This window comes from Grampus griseus (genome assembly GCF_964374135.1).
Source record: "Grampus griseus genome assembly, chromosome: 6".
NCBI lineage: Eukaryota > Metazoa > Chordata > Mammalia > Artiodactyla > Delphinidae > Grampus > Grampus griseus.
The window spans coordinates 47,014,171-47,038,280 of NC_139000.1; the positions used below are offsets into that span (position 1 = coordinate 47,014,171).

General features: G+C 39.6%; 1 protein-coding gene and 1 long non-coding RNA gene across 3 annotated transcripts in view; one reads left to right on the forward strand and one right to left on the reverse strand.

Moving 5' to 3' along the window:
- Positions 1-9,511, forward strand: part of LOC309824486 — a 129,422-nt gene extending 119,911 nt beyond the window's left edge. For both annotated transcript variants that reach the window (XR_014296935.1, XR_014296936.1), the window contains exons 3-5: positions 7,641-7,687; positions 9,018-9,121; positions 9,400-9,511. This is a non-coding gene — a long non-coding RNA (uncharacterized lncRNA). The remainder of the gene's footprint in view (positions 1-7,640; positions 7,688-9,017; positions 9,122-9,399) is intronic.
- The window catches only part of GDA (guanine deaminase), a gene marked incomplete at both ends in the record, with an annotated part of 130,029 nt that overhangs the window by 42,294 nt on the left and 63,625 nt on the right, over positions 1-24,110 (reverse strand). Inside the window, 7 exons of the mRNA XM_082657418.1 lie at positions 1,069-1,136; positions 6,877-6,974; positions 8,215-8,322; positions 11,795-11,902; positions 13,046-13,073; positions 14,529-14,634; positions 16,394-16,481. Coding sequence (XP_082513544.1) covers positions 1,069-1,136; positions 6,877-6,974; positions 8,215-8,322; positions 11,795-11,902; positions 13,046-13,073; positions 14,529-14,634; positions 16,394-16,481 — 604 coding nt within the window. The remainder of the gene's footprint in view (positions 1-1,068; positions 1,137-6,876; positions 6,975-8,214; positions 8,323-11,794; positions 11,903-13,045; positions 13,074-14,528; positions 14,635-16,393; positions 16,482-24,110) is intronic.

The following is a 24,110-nucleotide window of genomic DNA, read 5'->3' on the forward strand; positions in this document are numbered from 1 at the left end:
GGTTTCCTGCCTTAATACCTGAGACTATATCCAGGTACTACACAATCTCAATGATTCAATGCTTAAATTCAAAATTTTAAGAATTTTAATTGCTCTGATTCATGTAAAATTTAGAAAAACTTCTAATCTAGCACACCTCTTTAAAATTATAGATAAATCATTTTGTATTATTGTATGTCTTACCAATATTGCTTGGTATAAAAATTAACTGAGACTTGAGTCATTGCAGAAAATGATAAAAACCATTATTGTCAATATGCAAACATTCTGGTGCTCTTCAAACGCATCAAGAATGAAAAATAAGACCTTGTGCCCCACAGCCATTTAAAAAAAATTTTTTTTAGTTCATTCACACACAGTGATTAAAAAAAAAGGTTCACAGTGGATGCCTAAACATTTGGGCCTGACTGACACTTCTAAAGTGAGCAGCACAGTACACACTCAAGAAAAACAATTCAAATGTACTGTGAAAAAAAAGGAGACATCACTAATTCATCAGCCACCTAGACTGTCCTTCAGCCTAGCAAACATCAGACTGCCTGTGGGAATTAGAATCTCATTTTGTTAAAAACTGCTTAAAAGCAAAGCATGCTTTTTAACATCTCTTAGAGTTCTCCGTTATGGCATAGACTGAATTTGTGCTCACTACTGGCAAAGTTGAATAATTTTCTTTTGAGATAGTATTTGTGATGGCACAGCTATTGAAAACCAAAAACATACAAATCCAAACCATTGAAATTTAGCAGGAAGGACAAAACAAACAAACAAAAAACAAGGACTTTTCAAAAAGAATCTCTAAAACACTTGAGAAGGACTTATCCTTTATAGCCCCGTGTCTGAATAGTAAACATGGTTAATGGCTTTCAAGAGGTTAATGTCATCAAAACTTTTCCCTTCGCATACACTTTCTTACTGCTTCCAACCTCATTATTTTATTAGCTCTAGATATGACTACCAGAAAATAAAACTAAGTCTTTTAAAACACAGAACTCTTACTTGAAAATTAGTCACATTTGAAAGTTATGCACTTAACCACTTTGCCATGGTTCTTCATGGGAAACTACTAACCTGTACCCAGCCCTATCTTCACTCCATGTTTCAGGACCTCTGGCACATTGAGAAGGCCGCTGCTGAGCCTGTAGAGAGAGGAGACAGTCAGAACAAGGAGACCCACGTGGGTCCAACAAGAGAAAGGCACTAACAAAAATGATGGTGATATCACTGAAAATTATGATTCCCATCTCAGCTGTAATGCTGACATAAACACATTAGTCAAATCAGACCATCCAGGGGCTTCCCTGGTGGCGCAGTGGTTGAGAGTCCGCCTGCGGATGCAGGGGACACGGGTTCATGCCCCGGTCCAGGAAGATCCCATGTGCCGTGGAGTGGCTGGGCCCGTGAGCCATGGCTGCTGAGCCTGCGCATCCAGAGCCTATGCTCTGCAATGGAAGAGGCCACAAAAGTGAGAGGCCCGCGCACCACACAAACACAAAAAAATCAGACCATCCGAGTCCTGGAGTAAAAAAGGATCATGAAGGAGTTTGAACCATTGAGCAGAGGTTAATATCAGAAGGGCACAAAGCAGCAAGAATTAGAAGGGAGAGCAGGGGATCATTTGTAAGGAAAAATAAATGAAGAAATTAAATCTTGCAACTAGTTCAAAAATTTTTGTAATTTTTAATATTTTTTCAGCTTAAGATACAAATGACAAAATTCTAAGATATTTAAAGTGTACAACATGATGATCTGATATATGTATACATTGCGAGAGGATTTCCCCCCGCTGAGTCGACCAACACATCTATCACCTCACATATTTACCTTTTTTTTTTTTTTTTTTTTGCGGTACGCGGGCCTCTCACTGCTGTGGCCTCTCCCGCTGCGGAGCACAGGCTCAGCTGCCATGGCTTACGGGCCCAGCTGCTCTGCGGCATGTGGGATCTTCCCATACCAGGGCATGAACCCGTGTCCCCTGCATCAGCAGGCGGACTCTCAACCACTGCGCCACCAGGGAAGCCCTATTTACCTTTTTTATTTGTGAGAACATACAAGTTCTACTCTCTTAGCAAATTTCAGTTATACAATATGGTGTTATCAACTATAGGTCTTTAATTTTTTTTTTTAACCAACCCATCCTTCTATGCTAGGAAGTAGAAATTATAAAGCGTTGCCTTTCCTCTCTTCCTGGGATCATTTGTTGCCTTGAATGAGTAGTGACTTGCAAGGTCAAAGAAAGAGGGGTATAGCTGGAAGAGGGGGTGCAGGTTGTAAGTCAGGGCCTGGTGGTTCAAATGCTACCTCTGAGAACAGCAGCAACTAGCAGAGATGGTTCCTGGACTGAATTCCGGAGCTCGTGACCCTGACTCAGTAGATGTGCCGCCTTTAAAGAGACAAAGAAAAACTAAAGCATCCTTAAAAGTCTGAGAAGATGCAAAGGTCAAAGTAGTCTGCTTGAAAATCCACATAATTATCATTTTCAAACTGCCAGTGCACATGCAATAAATCTCTCAAAGTGGCTGGAGAAAGAGTAACAGTGACCATTCAAACCAAAATATTAGCCATAAAGAAATTTAACTTCAAACCTCAGTTTGTAAAACTGGGTCATGTTTTAATTTAGATGTTGTGTAACTAAACCCACAGGATGTTAAACCCTTCCCCTAACTGGTCACTAGACCATAATTATGGTCACTAAGCTGTACCTAGGCAAGATTCCCTGTTATGTACGGCCACTTTATGTCTGAAAACTAAAAGCCTCTGGAACCTCTCAAAACACTCCAGAAACACATTGCTGTGGCTCTCGTGCCTTTCCCATACTGCCACTGATGTAGAACTTTTTCATTTGCAAAGTTCCTAGACTTTTGACTGCTGGCACCTCCTACTCTTTGCCTGGAGGCTCTTTCACTCCGCTAGAGCCCGCTCTGCCCTTGATTGGGGAAGGTCCGAAGTTGCAGGGACTTCATGCCCCTTCGAACCCACCCAGCAGCCCTCCACCAATAACTGGTAGGTTTAGGTATAATTACTCCAGCTCCCCCACCCCTTGGGCAGGTTGTCTTTGAGGTCTGCTTTGTACACTGGCTTGCTGAGTTTTCCAGAAGGATTAAATTCCAGGAACCCATGGTGGTAACTAGCTTGGTGACGTGCTCTTTACTGTCTTCCTTCCCTTCTCTGTCTCACCCCATAAAGGTGCTTCCTGAGATCACCTCCCAAATAAATTACTTGTACATAAATCCTCACGTCATGTTCTGCTTCTGCAAGAACTCTAAAACAAGTAAGGATATGAAGTAAAACTACAGGCCAATATCTGATGAACATAGATGCAAAACTCCCTAACAACATACTGGTAAACAGAATCCAACAGCACATTAAAAGGATCATACACCATGATCAAGTGGGGTTTATCCCAGGAATGCAAGGATTCTTCAATATACACAATCAATGTGATACACCATATTAACAAATTGAAGGATAAAAACCATATGATCATCTCAATAGATGCAGAGAAACCTTTTGACAAAATTAAATACCCATTTATGATAAAAACTCTCCAGAAAGTAGGCACAGAGGGAACTTTCATCAACATAATAAAGGCCATATATGACAAACCCACAGCCAACATCATTCTCAACGGTGAAAAACTGAAACCATTTCCTCTAAAATCAGGAACAAGACAAGGTTGTCCACTCTCACCACTGTTATTCAACATAGTTTTGGAACTTTTAGCCACAGCAATCAGAGAAGAAAAAGAAATAAAAGGAATCCAAACTGGAAAAGAAGTAAAGCTGTCACTGTTTGCAGGTGACATGATACTATACATAGAGAATCCTAAAGATGCTACCAGAAAACTACTAGAGTTAGTCAATGAATTTGGTAAAGTAGCAGGATACAAAATTAATGCACAGAAATCTCCTGCATTCCTATACACTAATGATGAAAAATCTGAAAGTGAAATCAAGAAAACACTCCCATTTACCATTGCAACAAAAAGAATAAAATATCTAGGAATAAACCTACCTAAGGAGACAAAAGACCTGTATGCAGAAAATTATAAGACACTGATGAAAGAAATTAAAGATGATACAAATAGATGGAGAGATATGCCATGTTCTTGGATTGGAAGAATCAACATTGTGAAAATGAATCTACTACCCAAAGCAATCTACAGATTCAATCCAATCCCTATCAAACTACCACTGGCATTTTTCACAGAACTAGAATAAAAAAATCTCACAGTTTGTATGGAAACACAAAAGACCCTGAATAGCCAAAGCCATCTTGAGAAAGAAAAATGGAGCTGGAGGTATCAGGCTCCCTGACTTCAGACTATACTACAAAGCTACAGTAATCAAGACTACAGAAATATAGATCAATGGAACAGGATAGAAAGCCCAGAGATAAACCCACGCACATATGGTCACCTTATCTTTGATAAAGGAGACAAGAATATACAGTGGAGAAAAGACAGCCTCTTCGACAAGTGGTGCTGGGAAAACTGGATAGCTACATGTAAAACAATGAAATTAGAACACTCTCTAACACCATACACAAAAATAAACTCAAAATGGATTGAAGACCTAAATGTAAAGCCAGACACTATTAAACTCTTAGAGGAAAACATAGGCAGAACACTCCATGACATAAATCACAGGAAGATCCTTTTTGACCCTAGCGAAATGGAAATAAAAACAAAAATAAACAAATAGGACCTAATGAAACTTAAAAGCTTTTGCACAGCAGAGGAAACCATAAACAATATGAAAAGACAACCCTCAGAATGGGAGGAAATATTTGCAAATGAAGCAACTGACAAAAGATTAATCTCCAAAATTTACAAGCAGCTCATGCAGCTCAATATCAAAAAAACAAACAACCCAATCCAAAAATGGGCAGAAGACCTAAATAGACATTTGTCCAAAGAAGATATACAGATTGCCAAGAAACATTTGAAAGAATGCTCAACATCATTAATCATTAGAGAAATGCAAATCAAAACTACAGTGAGGTATCATCTCACACCAGTCAGAATGACCATCATCAAAAAATCTAGAAACAATAAATGCTGGAGAGGGTGTGGAGAAAAGGAAACCCTCTTGCACTGTTGGTGGGAATGTAAATTGATACAGCCACTATGGAGAACAGTATGGAAGTTCCTTAAGAAATTAAAAATAGAACTACTATATGACCCAGCAATCCCACTACTGGGCATATACCCTGAGAAAACCATAATTCAAAAAGAGTCACGTACCACAGTGTTCATTGCAGCACTCTTTACAATAGCCAGGACATGGAAGTGTCCATCAACAGATGAATTGATAAAGAAGATGTGGCACATATATACAATGGAATACTCAGCCATAAAAAGAAACGAAATTGACTTATTTGTAGTGAGGTGGATGGACCTAGAGTCTGTCATACAGAGTGAAGTAAGTCAAAAAGAGAAAGACAAATACTGTAAGCTAACACATATATATGGAATCTAAGGGGAAAAAAAAAAGGTCATGAAGAACCTAGGGGTAAGACGGGAATAAAGACACAGACCTACTAGAGAATGGACTTGAGGATATGGGGAGGGGGAAGGGTAAGCTGTGACAAAGTGAGAGAGTGGCATGGACATATATACACTACCAAATGTAAAACAGATAGCTAGTGGGAAGCAGCTGCATAGCACAGGGAGATCAGCTCGGTGCTTTGTGACCACCTGGATGGGTGGGATAGGGAGGGTGGGAGGGAGGGAGACTCAAGAGGGAAGAGATATGGGAACATATGTATATATATAACTGATTCACTTTGTTTTAAAGCAGAAACACACCATTGTAAAGCAATTATACTCCAATAAAGACGTTAAAAAAAAATCTAGCAGAAGCTAATAAATTTATTGAATGAATATATGAATGATCCACCCCAACCTGCCTCTAGCTCTGTTCTGACCCGACTAACACAAGAAATGAGAAATCCTTTCTGTATCTAATTGTGGAGCATGAATTCTTAGCCTAGCGTCCAAGGATTGGCATTATGGAATCTATGAATTCCCTGAAATTAGATGCAGCATTTTTATGTCTATGGGCTTTTTTTTTTTTTTTTTTTTGCGTTACGTGGGCCTGTCACTGCTGTGGCCTCTCCCGCTGCGGAGCACAAACTCAGCGGCCATGGCTCACGGGCCCAGCCGCTCCGCGGCATGTGGGATCTTCCCAGACCGGGGCATGAACCCATGTACCCTGCACCGGCAGGCGGACTCTCAACCACTGCGCCACCAGGGAAGCCCCGTATGGGGTTTTTTTTCTGATGATCCAGACCACAAGTTTCATCTGATTCCCTTATGCATCTATAACCTTTCAAAGGTTAAGAACCAGGTTTAAATAAAAATTTTGTTTGTGCGAATTACAGCAGGACAAGTCCCCTCCTAAGTGCATCTCGTCAGATATAGCAGCATGACATTTACTGAAGGGTGCTGGGTTCTAGTAGCATTGCACCATTTCTGGTATGTGCACATTCCTAGTAGTTTGTACAACACAAAGTAGTAAGAGGTCAGTACACTCTCTCTGGAACACCTGGTTGGCACACCCACTCTTTCGGTCCTTAGCTCTAAGTTCTCAGTGATATTGGTTTTGAACTCTATTTCCTATTGTTCTGTTTTGTGCAAACTCAGAAATTTTAAGAGATGTAGTGCTCTTCAAATGCATACTCTGCAAAAAATAGCCTCTTTTAAGTGCTGTCTCCCCAGTACAGTATAGGTAGGTGTCCTTCTATCTAGTTCACATCCCAATTGAACATAACTACGGAAGAGAGATACTGGAGGAATGACTGAGAAAACAAAGGTATTTGGCCGCTACTTTGCAACCCAAACGTTCATAATCTACTAATCAATAATTGCCTACTTACGATAAGTTAGAATTGGGACAATGTGAGATGGATGCTCCTCGTTCCCTGAATACATCCAGTTCTTCTTCAGAAAGGTAGCAGCCATGTGCCATCACTGTCTGGAGAGAAGAGCATCCTATGTGGAGTCTACCACTCAAAAATGCTTAAGTCAGTCCTCACTCACAGCAAGATATTATAGGTGCACATAAAAGCTGTGACTTATCTGTTATCATCTTCACAAGAACATTGATGATTACCTATGTATAAAATCACTGTGCCCAAGTTACACCTCAGAAAAGGCCTGTGAAAACATTGGATTACGAAAGTCCCACACATTTGTGGATCTTTTTCTCTCTTTTTTAATCTATAAAATAAATGAGGGTTGGTCCAGCTGACCTCTATGCAAGTAAAATTAACATGCAAATTGAAGGCTGATTTATTAATTATATAGAAATATATGTAGAGGAGGATGAAAATTATGATGTAGCATAAACAAGATCTGTGCAGAGTATTAACCTTTCAAATCAGTCACATTCAGATCTCTGAGCACAAAGTCCCTAAGAATTTATTTGCTGTAATAGTTAAACTCTCCATGCAGTTCATACATTTCATTAAATGCCAAGGCCAGGGGGTATATTGTTGTAATGAGGTCTCTCCTCACTCATATTAATTTTAATTAACTTAAAATTGTTTAATTATAAATGTAGTAATACTCATTTCTTTTACAAAGCAATCTTAGAATGTTTAAAAATAAAAAGTAAAAAGTCCTCTGCTTTCTCCCTCAGGAAGGATCACTTTTAACGTTCAATGTGTGTCTTCCAGACAGTGTTTGGTAAGTGAGCACGCACCCACACGTATATACACATATCAAACAATACTGTACAAACACTCTTCCTTGTAAGTCTGTATACTTCATTCTTTGTGAATGTTGGATAAAATTCTAATTATGTATGTTCTATAATTTAAACAATTTCCCACTGATAGCCATTTTTTAACTTTCATATGTAATTAACATCCCTAGTCATAGTCCTTACAGAATGGATCTTCAGAAATACATTTTCTAACTCAAAGGAATGCACATTTACATTCTAATGGATACTGACAAAATGTCCTTGGACCACATGACATTCCCACCTCAAAGAAGCTTTTAGATTTATTTACCAATAAATGTAATGATTTATTCATTAGGGATGAAACCAGGCCCATTTTTAATTCTGCGCACACATGAATATGCACACTCTGTACTTGAGTTTGGGAAATGCACGTGTGTTATAGAAGTCTGAAGATTACTACTGAGATTTTAAAATTTAGATAAATATGCCGTACTTCATATAGATTATATCATGATGTACAACTTACCTTATTTGTCAGAAGGTTGTTTTTATCATACACATCTGTGTAGTTTTTATAACCAGGGTATAGGTTTTTCACAGCTTTAACTTCATCACGATTTTCACTTACATGGCTCTAAAAGAAAAGAAATATTTTCAATTTTTTAATGTAAAATACCATTAGAAATTATACTTCCTACCCCCAAATGATATGGATGGTTCCTACTTGCCTAGGTAAAAAAAATGAAGATTCTTGTGTATTTTATTTGAAACAATTCTTATTATATAAGATATATATGACAAAGAAACTATGAAAATGTAATTATATGAACATGTAATATCCTAACCCTAACCCATGTGATGTTTTTCTGACAAAGTCTTTTCAAATTCCAAACTATAGCAAGAATAAGTAAAAATAAAAAGTACTCCTTGTAGAGAGTAAGAGCCTAGCTATTCATGGTCGATCACCTACTACTTCTGGTGTTGGCTGTTTAAGAAGAGTTCATTGGCCATCAAAAGGACAGAGCATGGTTCACTCATAGAAAGCTGAAATTTGAAATAAAAAGCTGAATTTTAGCCCAAGTTCTGACCCTAGTTATGTGTCTTAGGGTTGAGTCCATTGTTTTCTCTTTCGGCCTCCATGTTCTCATCTCTCAAATAAAAGCGTTGGGATAGATGAGTGATTTTCCAAATTCTTTTAGCTTTAGATGTGTTATTCTTATTTAAAAAATCATAGAAATTCAATATGTAAACAGCATAAACAAGTTGCTACGCAGGATGAAGCAGGGTTAGGACTCTGGGACCCTGTCCCCATTCTATCCCCTTTATCAGCTTCCAGGATGAGTTCTGCAGGAAACAGTTGGAAAATAACAGAGCTAGGCAGTCCTGCGGTCATCAAGAAAGAGCCTATAAGAATCCACACGCAAGCAAAACAAGTGAGTCCTGGCCCCCGCACAGTCCTTTCTCCAGGGCACCACAAACATGAGACTGCAGACACAACGTAAGTGTCACCATCCCAACCCCTCACCTAAAACAAAAATCATTTCTGACCAACTGGTGATGACCATGTATTATGGGAAATAACTCATGAGCAAGTTACCACTTCCAAGAACAGCAATGCCATTTGCCTTTCTCCTTGAGGTAGAGTATGCATAACCAAATAAATGAAAGAAAACAACAGCATTGGACTAAAAACAGAATGTTCTACCTGCAGAATGAGTTCTATCCTTGGCCTTGAGGAACTCCAGACCACTGAAGAAATGGGCATGGGCATCAGAAGAGATTTGTGTCATTTTGATAGATTTGAGTATATGCAGTTATACACATATATACAACGCCAGTAAGTATATACTTGATTTTGTTGTGTGTTTCTGGGATTCAGGACACACAAACACAAAATATGCCACCTTGGGATACTGAATACTTTATGCTGAAGGGGTTTGAGAAAATGGCAGAAGCAGGAAGGTCACTCTGATTTTGCCCCCACCCTTTTCCCCTGTGACCGGAGCACAGGCTCTCGTAAATGAGAGGCGCCCGCCCTATACATGGAAAGGAGCATCCTTATCTCTGAAGACAAAGGGAACCAAGAAGAAACAGGCCTTGCTAATACACTTACCTCGTACTCCTTAACTTATGTTCCTCCAGGACTGTACACCTGTCACCACACCTAACATAAAAATACTCAGGTCTGTTTCTTTGTGTCTTTGTTTCCTTATAAAGGCTCCTGTGCCATGTAAACCTTATATGAAATAAATTTGTATGCTTTTCTCTTGTTTAGCTTTGTCAGTTTAGTTTTCAGGCCCAGCCAGGGACCCTAAATAGGTCAAGGATAACTTTTTCTTCCCCTGCAATTGTGTGGGACTGAATATCACAGCCCATCAAAAAAAGGGAAAAAATGAAAATAGTTAATGAGTCCTAACAAATCTTAAAAAAAAACAAAACAAAACTTCCACCCTAAAAAATGATAAAGGATCTATGTGTTGCCTTTCCCTGACATGCCCTTTTTTTTTTTTTTTTTTTATGGTACACGGGCCTCTCACTGTTGTGGCCTCTCCCGTTGCGGAGCACAGGCTCCGGATGCACACGCTCAGCGGCCATGGCTCACAGGCCCAGCTGCTCCGCACCATGTGGGATCTTCCCAGACCAGGGTACGAACCCATGTCCCCTGCATCGGCAGGCGGACTCTCAACCACTGCGCCACCAGGGAAGCCCGACATGCCCTTTAAGATAGCTCTTAAGAGGGAGAATTTTAGTGCAGTATGTAATGAAGTTTGGATGGGGGAAGGGGAGCTCCCAATTTTAACCCAGCTGGAAGATTTAGAAACTGTTTTATTCCTAAATTGCAACCGCTTAATGACAAAGTAAGATACACTGTTTTGTTCCTGATTTTAAATTAAGAAACTTGGAACAAAAGGGCTTTTAAATCCATTTTGGTAAGGTGGAAATTAGGTTCTTTTTGCTTTTCAAATAATAGACGGTTCCTCCAAAAAGGAAGGACTAGAACACTGAGAAAGTATCAAATAGAAGAGAGCAGGAAAGAAATGCATTAAATGTATCCTACAGAGAACAGGTAACCAGTTCGCCATTGATCTTGCTTGGTTACTTAAGATGTTCTCATCTCTAGGAGCCAGATCAGAGAAGATTGAAGGCAAAAGGGACTTCAGGTTTCTTTTCTTAACTAAAAAATTAGAGAACTACATTTAGGTGATATCTGTAAGGGACCTTATGTCCTATGATGCTGTATCTTGAGATCTTATGGGGCTAAAGGCAGGCCGCCCCCGTGCCACTCTGGCATGTAGATTATTATTATTATTATTATTATTTTTGCAGTACGTGGGCCTCCCACCACTGCGGTCTCTCCCGCCGCGGAGCACAGGCTCCGGATGTGCAGGCCCAGTGGCCATGGCTCACGGGCCCAGCCGCTCCGCAGCACGTGGGATCCTCCTGGACCGGGGCACGAACCCGCGCCCCCTGCATCGGCAGGCGGACTCCCAACCACTGCGCCACCAGGGAAGCCCATGTAGATTATTTTGAGTTAAAAACCAATCAATGCCCGAAAGACTCAGGAAGAACCTTTGAACTCCCTCCTTACCACCTAAAAGAATTTAAGATAGGAGGGCTGTCCCAGGAAGGAGCTATTACCATAGATAACTGTAGTAAGGTATTAGGCATGGTAGACAAGAGGAACCTAGCAAGCCCATTTAATCAAACTTGTCTGTATCCCATTGTCTTTGAATGGTTCAGCAAACTTTTGTTTACCAAATATTAACTCTTTTTATCTTCCAGTGAATTACCTTATTTCCCCTTGAAACCTCAGACCCCTGTTTCCTTCTACTTAGTCCAGAATATATATATACCTCACCTTGCCTCGCTGTCTTTGGAATTCTTTCATACTTATGTGGATTTCCTGTATGCACATAATAAATTTGATTTTCTCCTGTTAATCTGCTTTATGTCACATTAATTGCCAACCAAAAGAACTAAAAGAGAAAAGGGGAAACCCACCTCCTCCATCATCTCAGTAAAAGAATTGGAGATTACTGCCAGAATTTAGGGTACAGAGAAGTCTTGCAGGTCTAGACAGAGGCAAATAGGAGAAAAACGCCCACCTGAATGTGCAAATCATGGGTCTTCGCGATGTTCCCAAGTTCACCCAACAAAGTCTCAGAGCAGGAAAGGGAAAAACGTGGTGTCACTATGGGCTGCACTCTAGAATACTGGAAATAATCAAAAACACTTGGTAAGGAAATGCATATCATACCACAAAATGATTTTATGTCTTCATCTCTAGGGACAGTCCTTCATTCCAGGAGTGCGTAGAAGTGCTGGATTTCATGGAAATGGCTCACGGAGAACAAGGAAGGGTATATTCTGTAGCACCAAGTTCAATGGAAGAAGATCCCATCTCAAACGCAAGGCACGTGAAGGCTCAGACCAGGCCTAGACTGGGTGGCTTTTATGAAGAGAATTAGGAGGCAGAGGAGACGTTTTAAGGGAGAGTGCTGGGAAGACTAAGAATGAAGTGGTAGCCTGTTCCCCTTTCTACATCTTGGGGTGGTATGCTGGCCATGGCCTCCCTGAGGACTTTTACTTAGTTGCAGGCATGGCTCTGATGTCACCTTTGTGGCTGAGCAGTAGAGAAGGACTCATAGAAGAGCGGCAAGGATAAGGATCCACAAAGCTGCACCTAGGTCTCCCAAGATTAGACTGAAAGCAATACTGAGGTTTCCTATGGCTTCCAGTCAGACCTTAAAAAATGGTGAGGGAAGAGTCTGGTTTGCAAATCTAAGAGATGGCACAGCAGAGCCATAGACAAGCCTGCTGGGGGTGGGACAGAAAACAGCACTGTCTTCACAGGATCACCAACACCAGGGCACTGTGGAACGGGGGTGCCTGGCTGAGTGCCTGCAGGCCACACGACATGCACGCATCTGTGGACCAAGGCAGTCTGGCTGGGGCATCAGGGCTGGACACCACCTGTGTTTCAGACCAGATCAGGGGGTACAAGAGGCCAGAGCCAATGGTGATGTAGCCAACAAACCATGCCACAGCATCCAGTTGCCACCAATCTGTCTACATGCATGAAGCCCTCCCCCGCCTCCCCACCGGCCTGTCCTATGAAATTAGAAGGTCCCAGAGGAGAGGGAGGGAAAACCACTGAGAAAGTAAAAAATGCCTGACCTTCCTAAGCTGAGTTGATGCATCCACCATGAAAACAATTTAAGGCTTTAGGAAAATACTTCTGCATGCATGGAATAGGCCAAATGTATACAGGCTAACCTCTACCAAACAGCTTAAGAACAAATCCTACAACTAACAGGAAGGCAATTAAAAAGCGAGCTGGGAACAAGTTTACTTACATTCCTTTGGAGCATTTCTGACACAAATCTGAAATAAAGCAACAAACGGGAAGTTAGAACATTCAGGCATTTTTGAAATTAATTTTTTAAAAGCACGAAAACATGAGCCTTACATGTCCTAACTTCCATGTAAACATTTCTAATGCTGCACATGTTTCACCACCACTAATTAAGGATTAGCAAGCAGTAATTACCCTGCTTTCTCATTTGCAGCCAGAGCGATGGAGTGCAAAATCACAGGGAAATGCAATTTTATCATCTAACATCAGCCGGGCTGTTCACAAGTATTCCCACAGCGCTCAAGCCATTCTACTAGCTTAAGCTCTGTTTGGGGGAATACTGCAGTATGTTATGTTCCATGGATATCAGAGTCATGGAGTCCTGTGTATCTGGAGGCGTTTAGAAGCCATGGGGCTCTCTACTCCCAGTTTCCCTAAAGTGGAAGCTGCTTGCTCACAGAATCACAATAGCATCATTTATTTTCAAAGGCTGAGTCCTACTGGGCATGGATGTTGGAGTAAAGCAGAAGGACTAGGCCAGACATGGTTGTGAAATGGGTAGTGACGGGGATGGTGATCTTACCAATTATATCTGCAGGGATGGTGGTATCCATAGGGCCTATGAAATGACTGTTTCTGCCCTGGCTGGAAATATTTATGAGCTATAGCTTCCTGCTTTCTGGTAATCCTTTGTTTAAGAATAAAATGTGAATCAGGGTTCACTATTCCCACAAACACAGATTCATAGAAAAGTTGAGCATATGGCCAAATGCTAAAGGGAAAGTGTGTGCTTCCTTCTCTTTCTGGGAACATAGCAGCACCTAAGCCACCCTTTACAGAGGACACACTTAAGGTGAAGGAGGCCTGGGAATGGAGAAAAGCTGGACTTCTCAAACTTGCATCAGGATATGTTTGGTCTTAGGCAAGATTTAAAGCTAAAGAATTTTCTTCTATATCTCTTGGATGTTGAGTGTCATACAACACAATTCCTTGTCAAATCCTCAAGGCACAATGGAAAAGCCGTTAAAGAAATACAGAAAAAGTACCTATGGTATCACTAGCATATCCCCATGTAAAATAAAAAGAACATAACAAAAGCACATGATCTCAAGCAACAGGATGACCCACAACCAAAAGTAATTTAATGAGCAGGCCACAGACACTTAAGTGCAAGTTTAATCTACAGGAGAAGCCCCAATCTACAACGAATGACAGGGAGTGGGTAAATCATTTACTTTTTAAAAAATCCTTCATTTTATAAAGGGATTTGCCCTAGGACTCCTATAACAAGTTCCCAGAGGCTTTAAAATATGATTTGATATACAAAAATAGTACTGACATGCAACATTTTCCTTAGGATCAGATCAATTTCATGAAGTTAGGCAAACCCAGGCAGTGATATATGTGCACATTCTGCCTGGGTTAAAGAGGTTTCTTTTTCCCATCTCCAACTCCATCCGTAAGACAAATCAAGACAAACATACCTCTCTGTTTCCTTGATTGATTCCTCAGTGGTTTCCTTGTATTCTGGAACAGTGTCATTCAAATCCATGCAGACTTTGCCCACAAATGCCCGCTGCCCGAATTTATCTGTGAGACACACACAAAAAGAATCTAAAGTCATGTTTCTTTCCCAAACTGTACCTTTCCTAAGCCTCTTTAAAACATCTTAAATTAAAATCGTTATAAAAACATAAGTGAGAACGTAAAAGATCATCACACCATTTAAGAACAGTAACAACAAGACCTCGATCAATTCTGTAAGTAGTAAAGCTTCTCCCATTAGCACCTTACTCCTCTGATTACTCCCAGAATGAAGGATATTATTTGCTTAAGGTCTAAACCCAGATGTGCCCAGTGTCCTCCTCTATGTGCAGGGTTATGAGGACTATACCCAATAATGTATGTAAAGTGGCTGGCACATGGGCTTAGAAAAGATACTGTCGCTATTCTTAAGTGTAGCAGTGCCAATATCGTTATCTGTGGGGGATTTTACTTACTCCTACCAGCAGTTCTCAGCACTGAAGAACCTCATGCTTATCAAAGGTGCTAGAGGAATTCTATTTCAGCTAGAAAGTTGATGCTACATGAGGCAATGTTCATTTTTTCAACAATGTCTCCACCGCTGTCTTGAGTCTTTCAGAAGTCTTTCTATCTCTCTCTTTCCCCTGTAATTCACTGTAATGCCTGGCCATTAGATTACTCTTCCTTAAAACACCACCTTCATCACATACCTCATCTCGCTGAAAACTTTTTTTGAGTCTTATGCATATTTGAATCTCTCCAGAGACTGAACCATCCCCTCTGCCCAACCTCTCCCATCCCACCATGCCATGAATCCTTCCCTTTAGTTCAGCTACTCTGTTCCCTGCCTCCTGTATATCCACTATGAACGTTCCTGTCCCCATACCCATACCCCCATGTCATCTTTCCTGTCTGAAAGGCATTTTCCTCTCTCCTCATTTTATCTTCCCTTCAAAGGCCAATTTAAAGATCCCTTCAATGAAATCTTCCCAGGTGATCCAACCCTGGGTTTATTCTGTCTCCTCCAAAATTTGCAATATTTACTTTCAGTGTCACCCTTGAGGTCTTTGGTATAAACTACCTTGGCCAGCAAGCAGTAGTGTCAGCACATCAGTCAACAGTATTTACTGAGCACCTGCTATGTGCTAGGCACTGTACTGGGTACAAGTTTTGGAATCATCAGTGTAAATCCAGTCTCATCTCTGCTTACTAGCTGTGTGACTTGGGCATGTTACATAACCTCTCTGAGCATCAGTTTATCCATCTGTAACACAAGGACCTGAATAACTGCTCCAGAAGGCTGTTTGCAACTGAGCTGAACTAGTCCACGTAGAGTTCTTTGCACAATACCAGGCATCTAGTAAAAGCACTACAGCCATTACTAAAGTCATTAATCAATGTATGTACCTATTAATCAGTTAATCCTGTCTGGTTCCTCAAGGGCAGAGACTATTTTCCGTTTTACTGTGTTCCCTGCATCTAGCATAGTGCCCTGAGTCTAGCCAACAGCTAAGATCTATCTGCTGATAGATAAACTGTTGCTATTGCTAGAATTAGTAAACCTGCTCCAAAAAGCCCTAAATTAATACACAAAATTCAGACCCATTTACATCATTCTGCAGCCAAAAACTAAAGGTAAATAAATTACTTAAACAACAGAAAAAGTTCAAGGGCCACAGTGATACACAAATACCTAATTATCTGCAAGAAATGCAGTGCTTAAATTCTAGCAATTAAAAGGCAGGACTGCTCACAAGTATAAGTCACTGCTGGCATGGTCTGGACATGCTTCATGTGCCCGTAAATCATCCTTTCATCTCCTCACCTGTAATTTCCGCAAGGAGCAGCGATGAGTCAGTGTGAATTGTTGCAAAGTAACAAGCTGTGGTGGTTCCATTCTTTAGTGTTCTCCTCTAAAAATAAATCACAAAAACCATGAATCGCCTGTGCCCAGAAGAGTCACATGGTATATACAGATGAAAATGGAATTTTAGTTTTCAATTTTAAGATGCTTTTATTTAAAGGCATGCCATCTCAATATGAAATGTAGTTAAGGCAAATGGTAAAAGTATTTATATTTTAAAAGTGTTAGCTAGAGGAGAAGTTGATGCTTTCGATTTCCTAGATTCACACAGTTCTGTGTTACAGAATTTATAAAATGTGATACTAATTAATTCCTTATTTTTTTAGGACTGTTTAAGAATATGCAAACTTTATTGCATCTGGGAGTGAATAAATGAGATTTTTCTAGTGATTACAGGATACAGTTATTCAGCCAGATTTTTAGTTCATCCTAGCAGATTGATAAATGTATCCATCTCTCTTCCTCAGCAAATCTCTACTAAAATACCAGTAAAGGAGTATAACATTTATTAAACCATAAGCAGAGAGGAGACATGAGCAGCGGAAATATTTCAGCATCTTCTCGGAAGAAAAAACAAGTATAAGAACCTGGAGGCAACTTGGAAAGAGAAAGGAGCATGTGGCTGTTAACAGGGAATTGGCTGAAAGTCTGTATACAGATAATTAAACCTTGGCAGGACTCTTTTCCCTGCTGAAATCAGCCAACCACCCCTAACCTGCTCCTTGCAGAAGAGATTTACCCTTTGTAGAAATTGGATAGTATTTAGAGGGTACAAGCGCAAAAGGACAAGGTGAGGCATAGGCTGAAAAGAAGAGGTTTAAGTGGACATCTGGCGGACCTCTGGGACCCTTGGTCATCTTCCCCAAAATGCCACATGTACTGTTTCCACCAGTCCTGGCAGGACTGAAGGACTTCTTCCTAGAGAAGATGAATGGCTCTAGAAGTAAAATGTCCTCACGACTTTTGGGACCCACAATTTAAAGGGCTGTTTACTACCTTCACTGTTCATCATATAATGAAGTTTACCAGTCAACAAATGCTACCCCACCCAGATCTTCCAGTCAGCATCTTGGAGCATCACACTTAAATATGAATGTGCATTTAAGGTTCAACGGACACTGCAGGAGGGCTTCCCTGGTGGCGCAGTGGTTGAGAGTCTGCCTGCCGATGCAGGGGACACGGGTTCATGCCCCGGTCCAGAAAAATCCCACATGCCGCGGAGTGGCTAGGCCTGTGAGCCATGGCCACTGAGCCTGCGCGTCCAGAGCCTGTGCTCTGCAACGGGAGGGGCCACAACAGTGAGAGGCCCACGTATCGCAAAAGAAAAATAAAAGAGCTCTCCAAAAGTAAAAATGTTAACAATGAAATATGGGAGTCAACAGAAGGTTAAATTAGAAGAGAATTTCTCAGAGAAGAAATATGAAAGTCAAGGATGAAAAGATAAAAAAATTATGCTCAATCTAAGAGATCTAACATTTAGAATAAAAGTTCTAAAAAAAAAACTTTTTTTTTTAAAGGAAATGAAGGGGGTGAAATTGTCTGAGAAATAATATTAGTCTCTCCAAACTGAAAATCCTCATAGAATGCTCAGTTCAGTGCATGAAAAACAGAAGCCAAGTAAGGCATATAATTGTGAGATATTAAGTCTACAAGTAAAGTGAAGATTCTGAAAGGTTCCAGAGAAAGAAAACCAGTCATAGACAAATGGCAGGAAACACCAGTGATGCTGAAAACAGAACAATGGCTTTAAAATTCTGGAGGAAGGTTTTTTTTAATTTTTAAAAAATTTATTTTATTGAAGTATAGTTGATTTAAGGAGGGAAGTTATTTTAAAGTAGAATTTTATACCCTTGTAAATTATCAGTCAAGTGTGAAAATAGAATAGAGATATATGATTAGATACACAAAATCTTGAATGTTTTTCTCCTTTAAGAGCTTAGAAAGCTCGTAGAAGATGTGTTTTTAAAAAATGTGAGAGTAATGCAAAGTAAAAGAACTTCTTAGGTCCAGAAAATGGGAATTAAACACAGAGGAGAACCAAGGGGAATGCCCAGATTATAGCAGTGCCAGAGACAATCCCGACCAGAGTGAAACAAAGGAACAGAAGGCAGTGGGAAGAGTTTGAGAAAGAAATCAGAACTGATATTGCCTGACTTGTCTCAGCACTTGGAAAAGTACTGATTGACCTGAGCAGGGTCTGTCTTAAGCAGAAGCTTTTCCTTCTTCTTCTTTTTTAAAATTTTAAGACATTTTTTAAGAGCAGTTTTAGGTTCACAGCAAAATTGAGAGGAAGGTACAGAGATTTCCCATATGCCCCCAGCCCCCACACATAGCAGAAGCTTTTTAAAGTGCAGAGGAAAAATGGCACTGGAGTTCTTGCTTCTTGCATATTATGACCTGCGTGACCTTGAGAAAGTTGCTTTACATTCTCAACATCAGTTTCCTCATTTGTGAAATAAGAGGACTCTTGACTAGAATGGGGTTGGATTAGAAACGTAAACGTCTGCAGGAGGAAAATAATTTGGACTTAAAGTAATAGGGAAGAACATGCCGTATCCTAGCAGCCTCTACTCAGCTTCAGCCAACTGTTAAAAGAACAACAACAAAAAAGAGAGACCAGTGATGTCAGTTAGTAATGAAGGGCAAGAGAATTAGGAAAACTGGATTTTAATGTCAATCTTTTCAAAGTTTAAGGCACATGAAAAAAAATATTTCTGGCTGCAAGTAAAGGATGTTTATATAGCCTGTCACCTATAGAAAAGGATGCGCTAGCTTGCTACCATAATCACACACCCAAGAGAAAAGTTAACACCATGACAGAGGCATCGAATTCAATCTCCAGCAACCAGAAAAGTGCCTGGATCTTCGTGTGTGCCTAGTAAATATTGTTGAATGAACACATGAGGAATCAGACTTACTAAAGCAACAAGAGGCAAAAAAATTATCTAAAATAAGCATTGTTACGTGCATAGACTAGGACATTGTATCCTTGACAGAGGAACAGGCTACTGTAACAGTGAGAGTGAATTTAATAACTTGCCAGTTTGGGCCACTAGCATTCTCTGAGAATGTAGCGCAAAAGTATACACAGAAGTTTCACTATTTTTCTAAGAAGAGTTGCGAAAGAAAGAACAGATTGGAGGGAAGAATATACTAAGAGCAAGGGAAATGGGCTGGGGGGGTGGCAGAGAAAATAAACGAGCATGCATGCACAAGAAAGAGAGAGAAGGAAATTCATTTCCCAGAACAGAAGTAATACTATATTAAAGAAAATGGACTGAAAAAAACAAAAACAAAAACATATCTATAAGTGAAATTTCAGAACCTCAAGAATGAAGAAAATCCTGAAGGCCAGCAAATTAGCTAGAAGGGAATGACAATCAGATTGACATCAGCACACTGGATGCTGGTGGGAAAATCATTTTAAAGAAAATTCTCTCTATAGCTGAAGTGCATCATTCAAGAGTCAGAAGAAAGTAACACCATTTTTGGTAGTTCAAGGATTTGGATTGTTTTTCACCCACCTTATTGGAAAAGATTATCATCGTCTAAGAAAATACATCCAAAACAAAGACAGAGGATCCAAATTTAAAACATTTTAGACATCCACCAGAGGGCAGACAGCAGAAGCAAGAAGAACTACAATCCTGCAGCCTGGGGAAAAAAAACCACATCCACAGAAAGACAGACAGGATGAAAAGGCAGAGGGCTATGTACCAGGTGAAGAAACAAGATACAACCCCAGACAAACAACTAAATGAAGTGGAGATAGGCAACCTTCCAGAAAAGAATTCAGAATAATGATAGTGAAGATGATCCAGGACGTCGGAAAAAGAATGGAGGCAAAGATCGAGAAGATGCAAGAAATGTTTAACAAAGACCTAGAAGAATTAAAGAACAAACAAACAGAGATGAACAATACAGTAACTGAAATGAAAACTACAGTAGAAGGAATCAATAGCAGAATAACTGAGGCAGAAGAATGGATACGTGACCTGGAAGACAGAATGGTGGAATTCACTGCTGCAGAACAGAATAAAGAAAAAAGAATGAAAAGAAATGAAGACAGCCTAAGACACCACTGGGAAAACATTAAACACAACACCATTCGTATTATAGCGGTCCCAGAAGGAGAAGACAGAGAGAAAGGACCCGAGAAAATATCTGAAGAGATTATAGTCGAAAACTTCCCTAACATGGGAAAGAAAATAGCCACCCAAGTCCAGGACGTGCAGAGAGTCCCACACAGGATACACCCAAGGAGAAACACGCCGAGACACATATAATCAAATTGGCAAAAATTAAAGACAAAGAAAAATTATTGAAAGCAGCAAGGGAAAAACGACAAATAACATATAAGGGAACTCCCATAACATTAACAGCTGACTTCTCACCACAAACTCTACAAGCCAGAAGGGAGTGGCATGATAAAGTGATGAAAGGGAAGAACCTACAACCAAGATTACTCTACGCAGCAAGGATCTCATTCAGATTCGAAGGAGAAATCAAAAGCTTTACAGACAAGCAAAAGCTAAGAGAATTCAGCACCACCAAACCAGCTCTACAACAAATGCTAAAGGAACTTCTCTAAGTGGGAAACACAAGAGAAAAAAATGACCTACAAAAACAAACCCAAAACAATTAAGAAAATGGTCATAGGAACATACATATCAATAATTACCTTAAACGTGAATGGATTAAATGCTCCAACTAAAAGACACAGGCTTGCTGAATGGATACAAAAACAAGATCCATATATATGCTTTCTACAAGAGACCCACTTTAGACCTAGACACACATACAGACTGAAAGTGAGGGGATGGAAAAAGATATTCCATGCAAATGGAAATCAAAGCTGGAGTAGCAATACTCATATCAGATAAAATAGACTTTAAAATAAAAGTGTTACAAGAGACAAGGAAGGACACTACATAATGATCAAGGGATCAATCCAAGAAGATATAACAATTATAAATATTTATGTACCCAACATAGGAGCACCTCAATATATAAGGCAACTGCTAACAGCCATAAAAGGGGAGATTGACAGTAAAACAATAATAGTGGGGGACTTTAACACCTCACTTACCCCAATGCACAGATCATCCAAAATGAAAATAAATAAGGAAACAGAAGCTTTAAACGACACAATAGACCAAATAGATTAAATTGATATTTATAGGACATTCCATCCAAAAACAGCAGATTACACTTTCTTCTCAAATGAGCATGGAACATTCTCCAGGATAGATCACATCTTGGGTCACAAATCAAGCCTCAGTAAATTTAAGAAAATTGAAATCACATCAAGCATCTTTTCTGACCACAACGCTATGAGATTAGAAATGAATTACGAGGAAAAACCCATAAAAAACACAAACACATGGAGGCTAAACAATACATTACTAAACAATGAAGAGATCACTGAAGATATCAAAGAGGAAATCAAAAAATACCTAGAGACAAATGACAATGAAAACACGACGATCCAAAACCTATGTGATGCAGCAAAAGCAGTTCTAAGAGGGAAGATTATAGCTATACAAGCCTACCTCAAGAAACAAGAAAAATTTCAAATAAACAATGTAAACTTACACCTGAAGGAACTAGAGAAAGGAGAACCAGCAAAACCCAAAGTTAGCAGAAGGAAAGAAATCATAAAGATCAGAGCAGAAATAAATGAAATAGAAACAAAGAAAACAATAGCAAAGATCAATAAAACGAAAAGCTGGTTCTTTGAGAAGATAAACAAAATTGATAAACCGTTAGCCAGACTCATCAAGCAAAAGAGGGAGAGGATTCAAATCAATAAAATTAGAAATGAAAAAGGAGAAGTTACAAAAGACACTGCAGAAATGCAAAGCATCCTAAGAGACTACTACAAGCAACTCTATGCCAATAAAATGGACAACCTGGAAGAAATGGACAAATTCTTAGAAAGGTATAACCTTCCAAGACTGAACCAGGAAGAAATATAAAATATGAACAGACTGATCACAAGCACTGAAATTGAAACTGTGATTAAAAATCTTCCAACAAACAAAAGCCGAGGACCAGATGACTTCACAGGCGAATTCTATCAAACATTTAGAGAAGAGCTAAGACCTATCCTTCTCAAACTCTTCCAAAATAGAGCAGAGGGAGGAACACTCCCAAACTCATTCTACGAGGCCACCATCACCCTGATACCGAAACCATACAAGGATGCCACAAAGAAAGAAAACTACAGGCCAATATCACTGATGAACATAGGTGCAAAAATCCTCAACAAAATACTAGCAAACAGAATCCAAGAGCACATTAAAAGGATCATACACCATGATCAAGTGAGGTTTATTCCAGGAATGCAAGGATTCTTCAATATATACAAATCAATCAATGTGATACACAATATTAACAAATTGAAGGAGAAAAACCATATGGTCATCTCAATAGATGCAGAGAAAGCTTTCGAAAAAATTCAGTACCCATTTATGACAAAAATCCTCAAGAAAGTAGGCATAGAGGGAACTTTCTTTAACATAATAAAGACCATATATGACAAACCCACAGCCAACATCGTCCTCAATGGTGAAAAACTGAAAGCATTTCCACTAAGGTCAGGAACAAGACAAGGTTTCCCACTCTCACCACTTTTATTCAACAAAGTTTTGGAAGTTTTAGGCACAGCAATCAGAGAAGAAAAGGAAATAAAAGGAATCCAAATCGGAAAAGAAGAAGTAAAGCTGTCACTGTTTGCAGATGACATGATACTATACATAGAGAATCCTAAAGATGCTACCAGAAAACTACTAGAGCTAATCAATGAATCCCGTAAAGTAGCAGGAAACAATGCACAGAAATCTCTCGCATTCCTATACACTAATGATGAAAAATCTCAAAGTGAAATTAAGAAAACACTCCCATTTACCACTGCAACAAAAAGAATAAAATATCTAGGAATAAACGTACCTAAGGAGACAAAAGACCTGTATGCAGAAAATTATAAGACACTGATGAAAGAAATAAAAGATGATACAAATAGATGGAGAGATATACTATGTTCTTGGATTGGAAGAATCAACATTGTGAAAATGACTCTACTACCTGAAGCAATCTACAGGTTGAATGCAATCCCTATCAAACTACCACTGGCATTTTTCACAGAACAAAAAATTTCACAATTTGTATGGAGACACAAAACCCCGACTAGCCAAAGCAATTTTGAGAATGAAAAACGGAGCTGGAGGAATCAGGCTCCCTGACTTCAGACTATACTACAAAGCTACAGTAATCAAGACAGTATGGTACTGGCACAAAAACAGAAATATAGATCAATGGAACAGGATAGAAAGCCCAGAGATAAACGCATGCACATATGGTCACCTTATCTTTGATAAAGGAGGCAGGAATGTACAGTGGAGAAAGGACAGCCTCTTCAATAAGTAGTGCTGGGAAAACTGGACAGGTACATGTAAAAGTATGAGATTAGCACACTCCCTAACATCATACACAGAAATAAGCTCAAAATGGATTAAAGACCTAAATGTAAGGCCAGAAACTATCAAACTCTTAGAGGAAAACATAGGCAGAACACTCTATGACATAAACCACAGCAAGATCCTTTTTGACCCACCTCCTAGAGAAATGGAAATAAAAGCAAAAATAAACAAATGGGACCTAATGAAACTTAAAAGCT